The sequence below is a fragment of the Mytilus californianus genome, unplaced genomic scaffold, assembly GCF_021869535.1.
Source record: "Mytilus californianus isolate M0D057914Y unplaced genomic scaffold, xbMytCali1.0.p SCAF_8, whole genome shotgun sequence".
In the NCBI taxonomy this organism is placed as follows: Eukaryota; Metazoa; Mollusca; class Bivalvia; order Mytilida; family Mytilidae; genus Mytilus; species Mytilus californianus.
Window position 1 is genome coordinate 52,867,993 of NW_026262734.1, and position 22,676 is coordinate 52,890,668.

The 22,676-nt window shown below is 31.1% G+C and overlaps 1 protein-coding gene across 1 annotated transcript in view; it reads left to right on the forward strand.

Moving 5' to 3' along the window:
* LOC127712792 (uncharacterized) overlaps positions 1 to 22,676 on the forward strand; it is a 34,280-nt gene that overhangs the window by 9,190 nt on the left and 2,414 nt on the right. Inside the window, exons 10-29 of the mRNA XM_052219407.1 lie at positions 618 to 754; positions 1,456 to 1,717; positions 2,681 to 2,773; positions 3,779 to 3,902; positions 4,913 to 4,989; positions 5,600 to 5,711; positions 7,938 to 8,030; positions 8,910 to 8,993; positions 9,976 to 10,045; positions 10,554 to 10,627; positions 11,262 to 11,386; positions 13,268 to 13,383; positions 14,955 to 15,064; positions 15,438 to 15,585; positions 16,552 to 16,721; positions 18,085 to 18,167; positions 18,641 to 18,707; positions 19,394 to 19,564; positions 21,117 to 21,386; positions 22,427 to 22,612. Coding sequence (XP_052075367.1) covers positions 618 to 754; positions 1,456 to 1,717; positions 2,681 to 2,773; positions 3,779 to 3,902; positions 4,913 to 4,989; positions 5,600 to 5,711; positions 7,938 to 8,030; positions 8,910 to 8,993; positions 9,976 to 10,045; positions 10,554 to 10,627; positions 11,262 to 11,386; positions 13,268 to 13,383; positions 14,955 to 15,064; positions 15,438 to 15,585; positions 16,552 to 16,721; positions 18,085 to 18,167; positions 18,641 to 18,707; positions 19,394 to 19,564; positions 21,117 to 21,386; positions 22,427 to 22,612 — 2,572 coding nt within the window. The remainder of the gene's footprint in view (positions 1 to 617; positions 755 to 1,455; positions 1,718 to 2,680; positions 2,774 to 3,778; positions 3,903 to 4,912; positions 4,990 to 5,599; positions 5,712 to 7,937; positions 8,031 to 8,909; positions 8,994 to 9,975; positions 10,046 to 10,553; positions 10,628 to 11,261; positions 11,387 to 13,267; positions 13,384 to 14,954; positions 15,065 to 15,437; positions 15,586 to 16,551; positions 16,722 to 18,084; positions 18,168 to 18,640; positions 18,708 to 19,393; positions 19,565 to 21,116; positions 21,387 to 22,426; positions 22,613 to 22,676) is intronic.

Genomic DNA, 22,676 nt, shown 5'->3' on the forward strand with positions numbered 1-22,676 from the left:
GATATTTTGTATGAAGTTGCATTACTATCAGAACATATCAGTTTGAAGACTATTTTGAGGCCATGCCCCCTAGGTCATTGTCCATTGACTTTGAATTAATTACCAATGTTAAGTTTTCTGCTTAAGTTAGTTTGATAGGAACTACTTGTGGTAGATCAATGATATTTTGTATGAAGTTGCATTACTATTGGTACATATCAGTTTGACAACTATTTTGAGGCCCTGCCCCCTAGGTATTATTAGCAATTAAGTGAGTTTTCAATGTTAAGTTTTCTGCTTTAGTTAGTTTGATAGGAGCTACTTACAATAGACAATTATATTTTCTATAAAGTTACATTACTATCTGTACATCTCAGTTTGTTGACCATTTCGAGGCCCTGCCCACTTGTTCATGGTCCAGCGACTTTGAATTAATTAGCAATGTTAATGTCCATCTGATTGTCTTTTTCTGAATTTTATGCCTACAGGCGAGACATATCTCTGTTATTATTTACCTAATCAAGTAATGTAGCATAGGTTTTTTTAACATGACACATAATACAGTAATGATATTAAAATCTTCACACAGCCTCTTGAATGATATTCCTCACAGAATAACATTGTTTTATTCTGTATAGTTTGCAGAGTTTTGCTGAGTATCCCATGGCCTCTCTACATGAAGGAGTATTTCTAAATGCAACTCATGCAGAAGCTTATTTGTCCATCTTCTCACCAACAGTAGACCAGTATGATGATCAGACACCAAGGTCACCTTGTAAGTATCTCCATGGTGATAGCACAACAATATGATAAAAAGGACGATGTTTATTTCTAAGGTAACATAGTAACATGGACAGAAGTTTTAACTAATATTACTATTTTTTTAAATGTCTTTTGTTGTCACATCAACTTGAACCTAGTACATAAGTCATGTTGATTATGATGTGAACTTTATAACATATATGCCAAATATGGGTTTTGACTCACCAAACATAGAAATGTGGTAGTCACAGCAGGCCTTGTGGTCATAAAAATTTCAAGCACGATAATCATTCTAAGAATTAGAAATCAACCAATCCAAATACACGATTTGGTTTTGAGCAAAAATTTGTACTCCTGGTACTGAGAAAACGTTTATTACTGAGGACCCAGCTCATGCACTCATATTCTTGATATATAGATGTACATGTATTGTCATAGATGCAGGTATATAAATAGACTAAAATGTGTATGCCAATGAAAACAAACAGTTCTAACAATCAGAACAAATTCATATAAGATGTGTTGATATAGTTGATATTTCATGCAATCCTGTAACTAAAAGACTTTCCCATTGTATACCTGCTTCCATTTTAATGGATATAAAAAGGAAAATTCAGTTTGGTAAGTAGAAATGTTGAAATATTTCTATGGTATAAAGTAAGGATGACTTGATCAACAATATAATTCTTTCAAATTCAAATTTGATAATTTAAGTACCACAGAGCAGACAGGCCAGAGGTAGAGCACCAACTAGTCATGCACCCAGTCGAGCACACAGTCGGGTCAGCCAAATAACAGGACATAGCAGAAATAGAAAGTTCTCATCAGCTCAGGGCCATGATCTCACTCGTATACAACAGCATGTATATGACAGAATGGACCATATCAAACCGCAGAAAGTAAGAATAGATGGGTTCCGTATTGGTGATGAATCATCGTATGGACCCTTTGCATGGCAGATCACTACACCTATTAAGTAAGTGGGTTTACGAAATTGTTGCTGGAAGGGATCACCCCAGGCTATTTATAGATTGTTGCCTATAATAAAGTTTTAACTTTTTGTCATAAAATTAAGATATTACATATGTATGTATTTAAGATAACTTCTGAAGGTATAAAATTTATGAATAGTATATTTTTCAGTGGTTAGAATAAGTATTCTAAAGCTCCACCCTTGAAAATTTTTCAGTAGTGAACCCTGAATTTGCCATATACTATGTGTTAGGAAAGCTTATTATTTATTGGGTGCCTTGTTAAATATTCAGCTTTATCTCTTAATCATGTTGATATCAATACATATATAGAGAGAGTATTGAGTTGGTACTTGGTTTACTAGTATATCACAGAAATTGAATCAGACTGAATTGGGGAGAATTTGATATTCTCCCTCATACCCGTTTGCAAAAAAAATTGCAACATATCTGCAAGGGTGAGCAGATTTGAATAATTAAGAGCACCTTTTAATGAACAATTAACTGTTTGAATATATTTTTTATTTATATGTAATGCTATGACTAAATAGTCTTTTGTCTGCATTAACAAAGTTTAATTTTTTTAAATGGATTTTTCAGTTTTAATTAAATTAAAAAAAAAAAAATATTTGATATATGATAGATACTTGCAAAGAACATCAAATGTAATACACAGGAAAAAATACCAAAATGTTAAAACATTGCTAAATATTGTGAATTCACAGCATGGTCGTAGACAAAGTGTTTACTACCATACTTAAATATGATTTACAGCAATTTCAAAGTAAGTTTTCAGTTTTAAAAAGTTTGAATGGTCAATATTATGTTTTAAGATAAGGGACTTTGTTTTTTGGCAGTTTGGCAGTAAGCATTACACTTTTACACTGGCAGCAACATCCCAGGCAAGGTTCCACAGAACCCTTTACATTTTTTTTATTATTATATTAATTTTTTATTGAATATTTCAGAGCCTACTTACAGAAGAAAATGGCCAGTCATCAGATGCATGCAGAATTGTTTGAAGCTGTACTTTGTGGGATACTGTTATGGCTACTGGACAGGTAAGAAATATACAATAAACATGTTATATTCATTTTGGAGTAACTAGTCTGAAAATTAACAATTTTCAATATATTGATTTATTGATAAGTGTTTAAGGCCACTTTCAGCACTATTGGCTATTTTGCTTATGTGCTTTGTCTATATGCCATTTTATTTTTCTTTATTGACATATTGTTTGTTTTTATAGTGATTAAAATAATATTATAACACAATGTTGACTGCTGTACCCCTATTTTTGACATTTTTACGTATTATGTTTGTTTGTTTTGTTCACACATTGTTGTCAGTATAATGGAATTTTATATGAATGTCATACAAGTGAGAGGTTCAGCTAGCTATAACACCAGGTTTAATCCACCATTTTCTAGATAAGGAAATGCCTGTACCAAGTCAGGAATATGACAGTTATTTTCCATTTGTTTGATGTGTTTGAGCTTTTGATTTTGCCATTTGATAAGGGACTTTCCATTTTAAATTTTCCTTGGAGTTCGGTATTTTTGTTATTTTACTTTTTGTTGCGGCCAGTTTTTATTGGTGGAGGAAGCCAGAGTGCCTGGAGAGAACCACAAACCTTTGTCAGGAAAACTGACAATCTTAGTCAATTAAGATTGAGTCGAAAAAACCTGCCACATGCGTGGTTTCAAACTCACAACCTCAGTGTTGACTGGCTAGTGATACAGTAATTAGACCACTTGGCCACAGAGGCCTCTGATATTCAATATAAAACATATACAATGTTAAACACTAAATCTGTCAAATAAACTCATAGATACCAGGCCTAAAATTTTGTTTACCAGATGCAAGTTTTGTCTACAAAAGATTCATTAGTGACACACAAATCAAAAAGTTTAAGAGTAAGAAGTTGAAGAGCATTCAGGACCTAAAATTCCAAAAGGTTTTGTGAAATGCAGCATTCAAATTCTAACAAAAATTTTAGTCATCAGAAAGTTAAAGAAAAAAATCAGTAAATGGAAGTTTTCTATCCGTATTAATTTTTTTTACAGAGAATCATATGACAAAGATCTAACTGTTGAGTTGTACAAGCTTACCCACAGTACTGCAGGGTCATTATACCTAATAATGGAACAGAATAAAACCTTACGCTATATACTCAAAGCTTTTGTAAATGTGAGTAATGATCATTATTATAACATAAACTAAAACCATCAATTTCATGCATTGTGATTAATTGTAAGACAAAAAAAAAGCTTTTCGCTTTACATGAATAAAAAGAGATATTAGTTTCATGTCAATCATTACACAAATAACCAAAATACATCTATAGGGCAACATAGAGATAGTCTTCAACAACAGACAGGTGAATAAATAATTTTTCATTCTGTAAGTCCTAAATCATTGAAAGTTTGAATAAATTAATCAGAAACAATATACTAAGATATGACTGATATATTTTTAGCAGTGATTTAACAAAATTTCGAGAAACAGTGATTACTGTAGATAAAGTTTAAGACATGCTGCTGTCATTAATGACTACTCCAAAAAAACTTTTTTTCCATTTCTATTCCCTTATACTGTTAAGTTGAATGTGCCACTGTTGATGCTACATATTTGATTATTTTAAATAGCACATAAAAACTTATTCTAATATGACGTCGTTATTTCGCTTTGTAAGCAAAGCCGTGTTCTAATTAACTTTTTAAATATGAAAATATGATGTATAACTTCATGGGGAGGAAATGGGAACATCCAAACATTTGTAATGTATTTTCGTATGCCTTGATTTATTAAAATACTGTATTTGTCCTATTAGAATCCAAATAATTCCTTAAACAAAAGGTGAAACTATAAAACTTTAAAAGGTTAAGAATGTGGTGTTACACAGAAATCAATTTTTGTTTGCTGTTTACATGTTTGGGAAGCAGCATCAAACAAAGATAATACTGGTTGACACCAAGATCTTTTTCATCTTGCAATTGTCGTCAGAAATTTATGTAGTTTTGACATTATCTGATAAATATGAAACTGCTACTGGTGCTGTTGTACTATTTTTTTTTCAAAATTAGCAGCCAATTGTGGATATTCTGTGATATTCAACCTAAATCCACAATGAATGCTTTTTAAGGTCAACAAGGGATAGCAATAAGTTTAACCATATTGTTTATAATATTTTGTTTTAGAGACAAGAAACAGGACCAATGAGGGAATACTTGGCATTATACAGAGAATCATTTGTTCATCTGTTCCTAAGTAATTTGTAAGTACATGTAGTTTTTTTTATGTTCATTCTGATAACTTTTGTCACATGCACATTTTAGCAGAAAAAATAGCTGATGAACACATTTATCACAGTTTAAGTTTTTTTTTTATAGTTTAAGGTATTAACAGGAAAAAAAACCTCACAAATAACATCAGTGTGAGTAACATTATTTATTCATCCCAGAATCATAAAGTGGAACTCACCTCTTAATAATACTATTATTACAGTAAAATAATAGATTCTATGTTTATGTGATATCAATTTAATATATTTCTTTTCATAAAAAATGACAGATATTCATATGCAAATAAGTCATGCATATACTATAATACAATAATAATAGATATCAGATGTTTTTTTTATGAAATAAGATATACCAATTAGACATAATATTAAAAAATTAAATAAATACTGTTTTATAGCTTGCCTATGATGTCATAATTGATGTTTACATTGACGACGGCACATGCACCCTTAGTTTCTAGAGATAATTTTCTATCTCAAGCCATTGCATTGTATGAAAAATTATCACAAAAAAAGATCAAAGTAAAAATACACAAAATAGCGATAATGTAAAATTTACAATCCTTCTTGGTATTTCTTACAGATATGAGAGAAGTAATGAGCAGATAACTGTTGGTAAGGTAACTGTAGCACAGCTGGATGATCTCATGCCCAATAGTATGATTCAATTTGGGTCATATGACCATGTGCAAATGGTAGGTCTGAATACCTGTACATAGATAAAGATTTAATTGTAAAACTGGGCCCCATGTGAGCTTATGCCATCACTTAGCGTCCGTCGTTGTCGTTGTCATAAACTATTTCAAGAATCTTCTCCTTTGAAACTACTGGGCAAAATACCTTCAAACTTTAACTGAATATTCCTTAGTGTATCTAGTTTATAAATTGTATCCAAAGTTGTGATCCATCAACAAACATGGCCACCATGGCTAAAAATAGAACATAGGGGTCAAATGCAGTTTTTGGCTTTTATCTCAAAAACAAGCATTTAGAGCAAATCTGACATGCGGTAAAAATGTTCAATGGGTCAAGATCTATTAGCCCTGAAATTTTCAGACGAATCGAACAACCCATTGTTGGGTTGATGCCACTAAATTGGTTATTTTAAGGAAATTTTGCAGTTTTTGGTTATTATCTTGAATATTATTGAAGATAAAGATAAACTGTAAACAGCAAAAATGTTCAGCAAAGTAAGATCTACAAAAAAGTTTTTATATGACTAAAATTGTCAATTGACCCCTTAAGGAGTTATTGCCCATTAAAGACAATTTTACACGATTTGTTCATCATGTTTGCTAACATTTAAAAATCTTCTCCTCTGAAAGTACTGGGCCTAATACTTTTAAACTTTAACTGAATGTTCCTTAGGGTAACTGGTTTATAATTTGTATCCGAAGTTTTGATCCATTAACAAACATGGCTGCCATGGCTAAAAATAGAACATAGGGGTCAAATACAGTTTTTGGCTTTCATCTCAAAAACTAAAGCAGTAAGAGCAAAACTGACATAGGTGAAAGTGTTAAACAGGATTAGATCTACCTGTAAAGTAATCTTTAGACCAATAGGACAACTTATTGTTGGGTAACTGTCCAGAAATAGTTAATTTTTAGGAAATTTTACAGTTTTGGGTTATGTATTATCTTTAATATTATTATAGAAAGAGAGAAAGTGTAAATGACAAAATTATTCAGCAAAGTAAGATCTACAAATAAGTCAAATGCCTGAAACTGAAGTTACAGCCAGGTGAGCGATATCAGGCTCTCATGAGCCTCTTGTGTAAACCTCCTGAGTGAACTTCCACACCAAACAAGCAAATTGAAGCTAGAACTGCCAGAGAGTTTTGTTTGATAAGGAAATCAGAATGTTTGAAAACATTTATTTGGGTGAAAGTTATTGACCGATTGTGTAAAGTGTAATATTTATTTAAGTTAATTGATGATACAACACATAATGATATGGTACATTTTGGTTGAATTGAACATGCACAGAATGAAGCCTATTTCATATTCAAACATAGAATTCTATCACATCACCCTAAGAAAATAATATCCAATAGAATTTGAACAATGTGTAACATTATCAAATACAAATTGTAACACTTAACACCTGTACATAAACTGTCATAACATAAGACTGCTAATTTAGGAATTTTTATAAAAGCTTTCACTGTCAAAATAAAAATTTATGTAGTCATACTGTTGTTAAATAAGATATATTATTATACCTTACATATATTTCAAACAATTCTATTGGGTAAAACGTTATCACGTGACATGGAATAATTCAGTTAATTTTCATTCAATTGCAAGGAAGAACGAATAACCCTAAAAATTTACACTAGCGTTGAATAACCCTATTATTCACCGGCGAATAACCTTTTTAGTTTGTTGATTTGTACTCATGAAAATAACGCCACAGACGTAAATAAACAAAATGGCAACGTTCAAGTTACAGAAAGCCCATTGATCAAGATAAGAGGAAATAAGGCTTTTGACGTGCATCTTGTGCCGATGATATCTCTAATAACGGTCCTTTTCAGGGCCATCAATATTTTACAAAAAGAGTCTACCTTTGTTGTACATACGAGAATTCTAAGACACAAATTCCATGTATTTTTGAACGTCAACTTGTGTTTGTTACTGACTCAAGTAATGGTAAGTGCTTTTACAATGATTCAAAATGCCCTTCCACTGTTAGTTCGGTATAATAAAACAATTGTGGCCCCTAAAAAGCGATAAATATCCAAAATTGTCAACCCTTAAAAGTTATTTCACTTCGGGCTGCGCCCTCAGTGAAATGACCTTTTCATGTTGACAATTTTGGATATTCACCTTTTCAACGGGCCATAAACGTATATTGTTTCTAATGATCCTTATAGCGTATTAATAAATCATTATTAAAGATGAGGAATATTTCAATAGGCACTAAAGACATTGAAGAATATGAACTGGTACTGCATGTCTCTTCTACTACAGCTCTCTGAAGATAGTCTGAACAGGTGTCCAATATTTAAGGTATGAGTAACATGATGGTTTTCATAGTTCCTTTTAATGTAAAATTGATATTTATACTGTTCAAAAATTAGGGTTTGTTTCATATTTTGCAATTTTTATCCTGAATTTGTAGGGGTTGGCAGGGATGATAATCTTCTTTAAATTTATCTCCTCATTCAAACAGTTATAGAGAAGGAATATAGTGTTTCGTTTGTTTTTTAGCTCCACTGATTACCGTATATAATAGTGAGATTATTCATTGCAATTACTACAAGTGCTAAGAATTGATATTTTATCAATGTACACATTTTGAATTGTAAGTAAGATGCAGGCAGATAATTTTTCCCTTTGACAAATTTTTACCAAATGAAAAACTTTCATTAGGAAATATTGAAAAACATAAACTGTACAAAATGTCTTAAGTTTGTCCAAGAATTTATCCATCATTAATTTTTTTATATATAAATACAAAATTCTTATGAAAATGAATGTCCTTCCAAACATTTGATTGTTACATTTATTTGGCAGAAATGTTAACAGAATCTTATTTGATACTAAAAAGATTCTTATGTCTTTACTTGGCAAGTATAAGAATAAGAAGACGTGGTATGTTTGCCATTAGACTACTCTCCACCAGAGTCCAAATGACCTAAAAGTTAGCAATAATAGGTCACTGTACAGCCTTCAACAATAATCATGAGCAAAACAAGCTATAAAAGTCCCTGAAATGACAAATGTAAAAAAATCAAACCAGACCACTTACAGCCTGATTTTTATACAAAACAATAAAAAAAAACAATATGTTATACAGCAACAAACAACAACCAATGAATTACAGGCTCTTGGCTTTCTAACTCTTTAGATTTTTAACAATGATTAGGATTTTTTTTCTATTTCCAGGATATTCTCATTACCATGAAGTCTACATTCCCAGATGTTATACCACAACCTATAACTAGACACAGGAACAGACAAGATCCAGCAGTATGTACAGATATACAATATATTAAATCCCCTTCCCATATAAAAAAAAAACACCAGTAAAATTGTGGTAAGAGCCTGATATTTGCAACATCCATCATTGCTGTTTTTTGGTTTTATTTTCAATTTACAAAAGCATTGACTGTAAATTCAGAAATTTTGCGAAGTTTTTATTATTGCCAAAATTGTGACAAGATATGTGTCACACAACAAAAACTTGCATTTGTATCATTCAACAATCTCCCTAAGAAATGCACTGTAGAATTTTCAGTACATGCCATACATACAATATAACAAGTAACATCATTAAATGAAATACCATAATTACATTACATTATAGTTGGAAAAATCAGACATTTTAAATAGAGTTAGTCAAAAGAAAAGTTTTAGAAAAGACCAAGTAACAGATAGAAGGAGTAAAAAAGGAAAAAGAAAAAATAAGAATTATCCTGTTACACACCTTACTAAATTTTTAAGTTTAGCATATCCACTATTATTGATGCTGTAAACAGGAAGAAAATATGATTAGTAAGTCAAGACAAGTTTATGAAAGACCGACAACAACAGGGTCATAAGAAAAGAAAAACACAAACAGGCATTAACAGTTAACAAAACATTTAAGATTAAGAGCAATATAACCACAACAAAATATACGCTTTGTATGCAGAATTTGTTAAAAAAAAAAGGGGGGTGAAAGATGATAGAGGAATAATCAAACTCATAAGTCGAAACAACTGGCAATGCCATGCCAAATAACAAAAGAAAACAACCATAAGACAAACAACAGTATACAAAACATAAAACAGAAAAACAACGACTGAGCAACAAGAACCCCGCCAAAATCCTTGTTTAATCTTAGGTGCTCCGGAAGAGTAAACAGATTCTGCTCCATGTTTAAACTGTGATACAATACAGGCAAATTTGATACCTATGAAAATAAGTTTATCCACAGTAACAACATTCTTGTCAATTTATCTGGTTATAGGGAGTTGACCTGGAAACTGATGTTGTACATGGCTTAGAAGATGAAAATATTATAAATCATGAAAGATTAGGTTTGTAAATGCACAGTTATGTCATATTCATGCCAGATTGATTTTCACTTTTGTAAAATACTTGAGATCTCATACCCAGAAATATTTGTTTGTATACATATCATCTAATTACTTGTTATTTGTGTTGATCTGCTGTCCATTAATAACATTATTATTTGGAATTAGTTTTCTTTTGTGACTCACCAATCTTGCCCTCAAGCAAATTTTTGATGCCAAACAGTCAAACATTCATAATGTTTACATAATTCATAACTTTAAAGCAGATGCATGTTCTGTCGGATAATAATTATTCAATAAAAACATTGCAAAAATTTATGAATTTACAGTATTTTATTTTTTCTATTACTTTTTAGCTTTCAACTGTATAGAAAGCTATATAAGGCCCAGGCATGAAAAAATGTGTGAAACAATTCAAAATATAAAAACAATGATCTTAATATGCTAATCACAACAAATGGAGAAACAAAATTTACAAAGTTTATTGATATGTTTGAACTTTTGATTTTAGTGATTAACATTGATGAATGTGAGGCCAAAGATTCAGCTCCAAAGACAATATCAAGGGAATCTGTTTTCATTAAGGTATGGGGTTATGGTGTAGTGGTAAAATCTAAAAATCAAATTTTGCTAGAACTAGTAAAACTTATAATTTAGAGCTTTAAGTCAGAATAAGAATGTACTCAAATACAATGGATTGATAGATAAAACAAAAAGATAAAAAGGAAAAAAATGATTAAATCAAAATTAAAGGTGACTATGTTATACATGTACTAAAAATTATGAAAAAAATAATGCTTTTATTATAATTGTGATTATTGAGCAGAGGAAAAATGTTTTGATTTCGGAAAATACTGCATACAAAAAATGTTATCAAAATTTAAGATGAAAGTTTTTGTTTTCGTGAAGTCTATATAATTTCAATTTTTTCAAGAATAAAAAAATCTCAATAATTTCTGAACTTACAGTATTTTTGAATATTTGAATACTTCTCTGAAAAGGACTTAAAAAACTAAAATCTATATTCACAATGCTTTCATTCCATATGTCCAACATGTGACTTTTCAATTGCTCAACTTATGAACAATTAAGTTTCACAGATAGATAGTTCAATAAAAATAAACACAACTGAAATTAGAAAAATGTGTTATTCTCAGTTTACAAAATTGTTGGCTTTTTTATTTGCATCTTTTGAGATTTTGTTGTCTATATTTTCCAGTATATGATAGATACACATTTAGATGAATCCTGGCATAAGTACTTGACAGAGTTGGTGACAGCAGAGTTTTTCCCTCCGAATCCATTTCCACGTCTAACAACAATCTTTAGACAGAATGCTATGAGGTTTGTGAATTGTTACAGATAGACTTTAAATATATCAACAATGGACAAGAATTGTTACGGATTAACAAATAAATTGAGAGAATATTGTATACCTATTAGTAAAACTTATAGTAATATATTTGATTCAAGATTTCAATGCTTTGATATATAGATTGACGACACGTAAGTTTGCCAGTTGTCATAGTTAAGAAGTTCATTCACAGTGGATTAACTGCATGTTATATATGCTTTATTTAAGGAGCACCTGATCTTATTCATTCGATTTATTAAAGATGATTTCCTGTGAAATGTTTTAATGGGGCATTAGCTACGAAATATAAAAAAAATTAATATATGATTTTTTTTGTTCAATCATTAATGAAAGTGAAATAGTGAAACAATAATTCGCTTTTAGCAGCCAATTTGGTTCAATTTTGTCAAAATAAGCTACCGTTATCGACAGAAGCTGAAACTGCTTGTAAATGGTTCTAAAACACTTCACCCTGGTTAAAATAAGTCTTAATCACACAAAAAACAATTTAGAAACGTGTGTATGTTTAAACCGGAAGTTTGAAAAGCACGTGTAAAAGATGAAAAAACCCGGTGAGAGTCGAAATCCGTACATAATAGATATCACTATAATACGACTTTGAAAGTAAAACAGTTCCCTCCTTATGTAAAACAGTGTTTAATATATCTATCACATTAATGTTTGAAGGGTCTTAAGCTAATACAAAACATATTTGTCAATAGGAAACACCAAAACGGAACGAATAATAACCGATTACGTTTTGTAGTTTACACATCATAAGCTGGTTCACGGTTGTCTTTTTTTACTTTTTTTGTACGATTTCATTCAAGCAGATACCAGTTTATATTTAGCAATGCATTGAAAAGAAATGAGAATTTTGTAATGAAGCATTTAATTTTAAAATTTTTCAGTATTAATTTGATATTGAATAAAAATAACTTATTAATATGAAATGGGTAAAATTATTGGTTTGAAAAATGATAAGAGCGCCCTCTACAATGTCAATAACAAACATGGCGGAACGTAAACAAACCACATTGCGAAATTGAAATTTTCTCTCTTATTTCTTGCTTATTGTACTCTATAGTCCGCACCCCTGCTGTCAGGGTCAATTTTGGAGAATAAAACCGTGGACTATACAAGCCTTTTAACGGTAAGTAAAATCACTGATGAATTATTCACTTGCAAGTGAATAATTCGACCTATTCAATCTGTATTCATGTGACCTTCAATGTAACCCCTTAGCTGGACATGGTTTATGCATGTATTCAGCTATTAAAAGGAAAAGAATGTCAACACTGAAATTGAAACAAGGATGAACCATTTGATTGACTAATTCAATCCAAAAATTCATTCTTATACAGGTAAAAGTGATGATAAACATACTTTTTAACCTACAATATGAAATCAAACAGACTAAGAAAAATCCAATTGCACGTGTTCACTATCTGTTTATATTTATATTTATGTTTATATCGGGTTCTAATAACTGTCAGCATTCTTCAGAGGTTATCTCAATGGTTAATCAGATGGTGTCTAGTCAAAAATACACACGAAATGTTGATACATATTATTGAGTCCATGCATTGTTAATTGTTTATTTTAGACTTTTTGTAATTTGGATATACGTTTTAGTATGTTATAAATCAAATATGAGAATTTGAGTCAAATCTGTGAATATGAATTTGACAGCTAATGCCCCTTTAAAGATTATAGTTTTTTTTTCGTTTGTTTTCTTTTTTTATTAATTAAACTTTATATTGTTTTGGTTATCAAACATTTGCAATAATATACGCACATCTTATTTGCAAAATTTGAAGTATTTTAATATTCTATTTTTATTTGATGGTATAGTTCATATATAATTACAGAATGGACCTGTGTTTTGAGAGAGATTCAGTAATTACAGAGAATATCCTTAATACAAATATCAAGTTAGATGATAAAGAAAATTTTATTTACAACATTCCTGGAATTGATGCCTATGGTCAGTATAACTAGCCTGCGACTCTTTTCACAAAAAATCTTACGATTAAAATTGATCGTAAGTTATACTGAAATGTGTATGACTTACGAGTATTTTTACTCTTAAGATTTTTTGTGAAAAGAGCAGCTGATTCTAAATCACAGAAACCATTATATTTTATCGTTCCTAATTTTATCTAAATTGAAGTATGGTCGACAAAAAATATTTGGACTCTTATTACATGTATTATGTGATGATGAAAATAGAATAGATTTTTTTTAGGGAAAAAATCTATTTCTTACTTAATGCAGTATGGAACTTACTTAAAGGAGATGTGGTATGATTGCCAATAAGATAAATATCCATGGGAGCTTAAATGGTGAGGAAGTAGACAACTACAGGGCACTTTACAGCCTTAAACAATGAGCAAAACCCTTAACATATTGTGAGCTATTAAAAGCTGCAGCATGACAAAAGATGAAATAATTCTTTTATCGTTCTGTGACCAAATGTTTGAAAAGTCGTAAATAGAAATAAAAAGAAGAAGAATAAAGCAAAAATTAAATAGATTCATATCTTAAAAGAAACCTTGAATAGTAAAATTAATTTACATGAAAATATGATGCTATCAATACATTAACATGTTTCCATGGTAACTAGTCACTTGCATTGGAAATAAACACATTTATTCTAAAACCAGTTGTTGGCATGATACTGGTTATGTTCTTCTCATATATTTTATGATGGTATGATACTAAACCCCTAATGGGAGGGATTGTGCTTGAATTTCATATGATGTAGACATAATCTTTCAATCAGTTTAATTAAAGTCTTGAGCTGGCATGTCAGTAACTGCTAGTAGTCCTTTGTTACCGGTAATTGATGTATCATTGTCATTTTGCTTAGTTTCTTTTGTTACCTATTCTGACATCCAACTCCGACTTCTTTGAAACAGAGTTTTACTTTGTGTATTGCTGTGTGTTTGTTTATTCTACATTGGCTAGAGGTATAGGGGGTAAGGGTTGAGATCTCACAAAACATGTTTAACTCACCACATTTTTGCGCCTGTCCTAAGTCAGGAGCCTCTGGCTTTTGTTAGTCTTGCATGTTTTTTAAATTTTAGTTCATTTATATGTTTTTGAGTTTAGTGTGACATCCATTTTCATTGAACTAGTACACATTTTTGTTTAGGGGCCAGCTGAAGCCCGCCTGCGGGTGCAGGATTTTCTCCCTGTGTTGAAGACCCATTGGTGGCCTTCAGATGTTTTCTGCTCTTTGGTCGGGTTGTTGTCTCTTTGACACATTTTTGCGCCTGTCCTAAGTCAGGAGCCTCTGGCTTTTGATAGTCTTGCATGTTTTTTTAATTTTAGTTCATTTATATGTTTTGGAGTTTAGTGTGACATCCATTTTCATTGAACTAGTACACATTTTTGTTTAGGGGCCAGCTGAAGCCCGCCTGCAGGTGCAGGATTTTCTCCCTGTGTTGAAGACCCATTGGTGGCCTTCAGATGTTTTCTGCTCTTTGGTCGGGTTGTTGTCTCTTTGACACATTCCCCATTTCCATTCTCAATTATTTTACTATTTATTTCTAGGAACACCAAGTGCATTACAAGTTCTTGACACTGGAATCTACATGAACCTAAGTCAGATTGTTTCCATGTTAACACAACAGAACTACATACAGAGAAAAGGTCCATACAGGGTCAGTTTTTAATCAAAACAACATGTTTTAGTATATATACCACTTTGTCTTTCCTCAAGTTTGACAATTCATTAGTCTGCTGCTAGCCACATCTTAGTTAATGTATTTGCTGCTTTTCTGCTCACTAAGCATGCAAAGTATGAACAAAAAACTGCTTAACCCAGAGTCAGAATGTGTGCCGCAATTTTCCATTTCAAAATCTAATGCATTTTGGGAAAGTTTCAAAATCATGATTTGCATGATAAAATTTAAATTGTGGTTGAGTTCCTAGCCTTGTGACTCTTTGCAATTTTTATTTTCATGGACCCAGTGCATTCCTGATTACCCACTGTTAGTCTTTATGTTACCAATTGTTTACACATATATTTTTTAGGTTGGCATTTGTTTGGCATTAAGTGGTCCTAGTATACTGTATGGTAAAATGCAGCCATATTTAAACGAAGTTGAGTTACATGAACATTGCTATATTATGGGACCACCTGGATGTCAAGGGGAGGCAATTCAACTGTTTGCTATGATTGGTTAGTACATAGGAGTATACTTTAGTGTTTATATAAATTAGGTTGTTAGTTTTCTTGTTTGAATTGAAGGCTGTATGGTAACCTATAATTGCTCTTATCCACAATATTTTAACTCAGGTGGATAGTTGTATCATAGGCAATCATACCACATTTCCTTACTTTTTATTAAGTGTATACCTGTTAAGTTGATGATCCTGTTATTTGCATAAGAGTTCAAAACACGAATCTGTTTCATTTGCAAAAGGCTGCATACACACCAATAGAGAATTCCTTCTTCGTTTAACATTTAAATTCGTGGTTTACCTATAGCAAGGAAATGAACAAAATTTGGTATCCCACGAATAATAATGAATCCACAGTAATTTCTTAACAGGTAAAAACAGCATTTTTATTAATTGCATAGTTGCACAAATCTGAAAATGTTAAAAACACTTATTCTGGGAGAAAATGCAACCATTTTTGATGTTCCTCTAATTATTGATGTAGAAGTATCCAAATACACTTTTCAAGGATTCTGTTTATAAAAACAAAATGTTTTGTTTTTGTGTTTATTGACACTTAAAGTTCTTCAGTTGTGTTTTTACAACATTAAAGTTACAATTTCTTGTGTAAAAAGGTTACCAATAATAGGTTTATTTTTTCAGTTTATGTACATATCTTTTTTCTGTAAATTGCATTATTCTCTGACATTTATATTTGCAATCAAAGTGATAGGTTGAGTTAAGGGAGATATAAACCTTTAAATATCCCCATATTCCACCTGGACAATTTTGCAATAAGATTGGTTAACAGTTGTATGTTTTAAGTTGAAAATGATACTGATTAACTCATTTTCTTTTTGACAAACTCTTGTTTTAACATATACTTGTAGATGTGTTATAATTAACATATATTATTTAAACAAGTGCAACACACGTCATTGAAAATGATTAAAACTCGACTTCATGGTCATACTTTATTTTTTAGTCCAGAACTACCTTGTTGATTTGATACAAAAGAATATGATTCCAGTATCGGGTATATACTTTGGTGAAAGTCAGAATCGATGGACTTGGGAGGATATACTTACACTCAGAGCTGGATTTATATCAGAATTCTGTACTATCTGTGCCAGAAAGGAACCTATTTTTATGAAGGTAAAGATAAATCCATGAAAAGTTGGTTATAACTTGTTACGTTAGTGGAAGAGAAATATGGGGTTAAAGTTAATAAGACTAAAAAATCTCTGAATTTTGATAGCTACCTGTTTGCAGTGCCAGATGAAAGCATGCTGACAAAAGCATGCACTTTACTTGTAACGCACTAAATTTTTTGTCTCGCCTTGACGGAGTCAAAAAGCGAGACATAGGTATGCTGTTTCCGGCGGCGGCGGCGGAGTCAACAATGTATTAGTTTGTGATTAAGTCTAGTTAATTATGGTGAACCACTAGTGGTAAGTCAATGATATTTGGTATGCAGTTGAATTTGCATTGGCACATCTCATTACCATGAAGATTATTTGGCCCCGCCCCCTCAGTCATGGTTTATTGACTTTGAAACTTTGCTTACTTTTCATGTATTAGTTTGTGATTAGGTCAGTTTATGGGGAACCACTAATGATAGGTCAATGATATGTGGTATGCAGTTGTATAAGCATTGGCATATCTCATTTCCATGGAGATTATGTGGTAGGTCAATGATATTTGGTATGCAGTTGTATAAACATTGGCATATCTCATGTCCATGGAGATTATTTGGCTCCGCCCCTTCAGTCGTGGTCTATTGACTTTGAAACTTTTGCTTAGTTTATAAGTTAATGTTTGTGTTTAGGTTTCTTTGACTTATGAAAAGTCAATGGTATTTGGTATGCAGTTGTATTAGCATTGGCACATCTCATTTCCATGGAGATTGTTTAGCCCTGTACTTTTAGCCATTGTTCATTGACTTTGAATATTTGCATAACCTACATGTTAAAGTATTGTTATTTTAATTTCAACATTTGCATTATCAAAATAACAAATAGGCAGGACATATCTCTGTGTTAACAGTTTATTTAAAGTAAACTCTGTTTCCCACCATAACTTTCTATTGAACCAGTTCATTTGAAATTTTAGAATCATATTTTTTACACACATTCAAGCTGTAGGCTACCTTAGTGTATACTGTCCTCAATTTTTCAAAAAGGCTAGTTGTAGGGATAGTGGTTTTTATGTAAATTTTGATGTTTGGAATTGACTTCTTTTTTTCTAATTTAAGCATACTGTATGAAACGAGCTTGGCCATTGCATTTATAACCACCATCCCAGAAATATCTTTGCGACACTACTTGAATTACTATTTCTTCGGCTTTCACTTAGTATAATCAAGGAGCTTCAATGAAATTTAATGCCATAAAAATTAATCGATGTTAAGCTTGAAACAATTGAACCACTTTCATTGTATAAAAAATTAAGAATCGAGACTTATGAAGGGAGAAATATGTATTATTACTTATGATATTTCCTGTTTATTTTTGTGCAGGCCTTTGTTTTGATGGACCAATGGAGATATGTTCCAGTGAGAAAATATTTCCTACTCCACTTCATGACAGATGATGAAATTGAGTAAGTTAAAAAAAAGAGATGAAAGGGAGAATCAAAACTCATAAGTTGAAGAGAGACTGACAGAATCATGACTAAAAACCCTAAAAACGCATGAAAAGACTAAACAACAGTCTACCAAAAACGTAAACACTGAGCAACACAAACTCAAACAGCAACAAAAATTTTCATGTTCAATTGATAGGAATGTATATCTGTATGCATGGTTGTTATCAAATTATTCTTGATCTCTGAGAACTGAAAAGGAGGGAAATTAATAAATGCATTTTTCTAACACATATTGAGTTATTTTTATAAGTCATATCCACCAACTTTTCTGTATTGATAAAAACATAGCAATTATTTGGAAATTATTGTTTCAAACAAAAGAAAGTAAATTTAGACAATTCCTTTTCATAATACAATTTGTGTATATGCAATCTATTAATGATGCTATTTTATTAGTCAAATGACTATAATTGTTTTCTATATTTCAGAGGAGAGTTATTTTTCCCAGATAATCCAGTAGCATTTTACCAAAGCATATTCCTTAGCAGAGATAGGGTAAGTAAACATTTAAAATAAGGGAAAGATACCAAGGGGCAATAAACAACTATGAGTTGAAGAAACACAAATAATACTATTACCAAAAGAAGAAAAAGATGAAAAGACACACAGTTCTAAAAACCATAAACATCAATATGTTAATGGGAAATGGTATTGTTTTTTTTTCTCAAAAAAAAACTGGCACCATAAACTACAGATTGTATTAACTGCATGAAGATAATCATTCTTAGCATTTGTGTTCACAATGCTTGTAGATCATAGTTAAACAGAAATTTACATTCATTTTTTTGTATTTACCTGAAATTTCCTCTCAATTTCTTCATTAATTGTTCAAAATATTTTTCATTCAGACACCGTGACTTAAAGTTTACAAATCATAAAAAAATAGATGACTTTAAAATATATTTGTATCTAAAAAAGTGAAAATTGACATAGCAGAAGGCAAAAAAAAAATAACAGTAATTATGGTATACAGATATTATGATGGCATTAGTCCTTGATTTAATGCATGATATTTTGAGCAGGAAATAGAAGAAATGAATTTGGAAGGTGTATTTTCAAAATTTGCAAAAAATACAACGAAAATCAAAGGACAATAACTGTGTTCTCTAACTGTCAAAGAAATTGGTTTTCTGTTCAAAATCCTTTTAATTCAACTTATACATCATCGTTTATTGTTACAGGCAGCATTTCACTATCAGAATGGTGGACCAAAACAAGGAGTAAATTCCATGACTGGCCCTAATGTAAAGAATTCTGTCAATCATCTAGATTATATGATGGCTGCTGCAAAATCAAGATCTGATTGGATAACTGTTCACAGGGCCCTCCTTCTCAAGAGTCTCATTCAGCAGGTACGGATAATCTCAAATTTATAAGAGAGCTTAACCTTTCTTAAGATCTTACAGTATCTCAAATAAGCTTATGTTTAGAATCTGATGCTGCCACTACAGAAAATGTCAGATATTAAGGTGGGTCAGGTGTCTTCCTCCATCTTGGATTTCGAAGTAGCAGATAACGTTGGTCTAGATATTTCATGAAATGTGCAAATTTTGAGAGTAATATGTAATTTATTTTAAAGACTTTTGATGTAAATAAATTAAATTGTGTGTTATATCATAATTACGGCTGTAATTTCTCAAAAACACCTTATTTGTGTTTTAATTAGATTTTTTTCAACTTTGCCAAATAAGGGGAGATAACTCAGATAAAGTAATTTTTATAATAGAAAGTGTTGTGAATTAACCTATTTTGATATGTAGAAAGAAAACAAGTTCGGTGACCCCATTTTTTCTTTTTCTTATCTGGAAGCATCTTATAAGAGCTATCTTCTCACATTTTATCTTAAAGTTCTATCAAGTAGTTTTCTTTTTATCACAAAAAATTTGATTTTCCATGCATAATCTATACAAAATCTGACAATTTTGCACCTCTAGCGTGAAAAAAAGTTCGGTGACCCATACTTTTTGTTATATTTTTGAAAAAAGCATGATAAATACTTCATTTTGACAAATTATCAAAAAATTCTATCAATTTTAATTAAGACGCCCTAGCCACCTTAAGGAGGTTACCCAAGTTTGTGGTATGTCAGACAGTGTTTTATTATGTAGCTGAAGTTATTTCATTAACATGAAAACACAACTGCTAAAATATATTTTCCAGTCATAAAATACACGAATGTTATGTATGCATTACATGTGCCAACTATCCTATGTACCTGCTCAATGCATTTAGTAGTCATTTAAAGAAAGGATTACACATCCAAAATTGGTTTTCATTGCAGCAGATTTTTTGCACATGATTATTTATACATCCTTATAGTAGGAGGCATTACATTTTTAGTCTAACGTATCTAATAGAAAAAAAAGCAAAGGATATGTCCATTTACCATCTGTCCCTTAATCCATCTGTCTAGTATCAGGTTAAAGTTTTGGTTCAAGGTAGTTAACAGTGATGTTATGGTCACATCAACTTGAAGCTTAGTATGCATGTTCATTTTAAAGATGTAAAAAAAAACTATTTGCCAAATTAAGGTTTTGACTTTTCACTGAAAATTGAAATGTGATGGTGCAAGCAGGTCATGGTGTCCTATAATCATTGTCTTTTTTTTCAAATAAATTGTTTAGAACTTCTTTAATAAATTGTATAAAAATGAGGAGATGTGGTATGATTACCAATGAGACAACTATCCACCTGAGTTCAAATGACAGAGATAAAAGCTATCATAGGTCACAGCACGGCCTTTAACAACTCATACCATATAGTCAGCTAGTAAAGGCCCTGACATGTATCAATTTTCAAATTATTTATTTATGTTACTGCAAATTCACAATTTTGTTTTTGTTTTTCATTATTCCAAAAAATAAAAGCTAAATATTTTTCTATGCGGTCATCTTAATTTTACAGAATGACACCCATATTGGTGAGTCCTGGAAGATGCTTCACTCTGTCGCTGCCCAAGTGGAGTATATTATAGCCATCATTGATGCTATACAGGACCTGGTTCAGCTTATTATAGAATATAAGGAATTCCTTACAAAATATGAGTCAACACCAAACACGGCTGCAAGTCAAAGAACAAGGGCAACACCTCCTCAGTCCAGAGCTCAGACTGGTCAAAAGACAGCTGATTCACATAAAGCAAGAAAAGCAAATACTCTGCTACCAAATTTCCAGGTAAATGATAGAATTGGTACTGTGAATTTAGAAATTATTGCATGCATTTACTATTGCATATTTAACGAATGGACAAAAATGGGAGATTAATTATTGCTATTTAAAAAAATACTGCATCCATATATATACATCAGATAGAAAAATATGTTTTTTTATTATTGCAATACTCACCTAGTCGCGTTATTCACATACATGTATATAAAAACATTGCAATAATTTCTGAATTTACAGTACATGAAATCGAGATCAGCTTAAGTCAGAAATATCTGTTTTATTAAGCTAAAGGTCACTATTGATTAAAAAAAGGAAATTAGAAAAGAATATTATGGTTTGCATTGCAGCATAATTTCTAGGTATGAACAAAACTGAAATATTGAAGCTGATTCTGGATGCATATTTGATAACACATAACCATTATTATCTTTATAAGGCAATGGTTAAATGCTATCAAATTCTAGTTTGTAAAAAAACAGAATCAAAATTAAGACTGTCCCTTGTTGTTAATTATCAGGTGAAACAGACCTAAATGTGGCAGCTGATGTCTCTTTGATAACACACAAAAAACTGAAGTTTATCAAATTTTCATATGTGTTCTTTACTGTAAATATCTAGAAAAAAAATGTTACAAAATAGCACTGAATTTCCTTTTTTAAATTTATTGATTAATTTATGTGAAAAGACCATGCATGCAACAGTAATCATTAGCCTCCTTGATGGTGTACCTAGTATATACCTGTATATATATATATCAAAAAGAAGATGTCCCATAAACATAAATGTAGTTCCAGATGACAAGATTATGGTTCAGATACCATGGGAAATCTAGATCCACTACAATTGTACAAACTAAGGTCTATTATTTTGTTACAAGAACAGGCTGTGGTTAATTTAGGCCCACAACTTACACCAAATATTTAAAATTTTAATTTTGCATTTCAGAGAGTTATAAGAAATATTAAAATATTCATTCAATTATTTAAGAAATTTAGAAGGTCAATAAAGAAAATTTTGTGAAGTCAAACATTTATTCACTGTTTCAGAGTCCCATTGACGAAGGAGTATTTGGTCAGATGTGCATGGTGTTCCACAGACGTCTGGTAGAGATATGTAAAGGGAGGATAACTCTTGCAAGCGCTGCATTAGCAGAATTTGTCAAAGCTAAATTGAAAACATCAATAGAAGAGGATCCATATCTTAATAACTTTTACTTTGCTTACGAAGACCAGGTATTTGTAAAGTTTTTGCTTTCTCTTAAAAATAAACATTGAAAGAGAACTTTTGTAAATAACA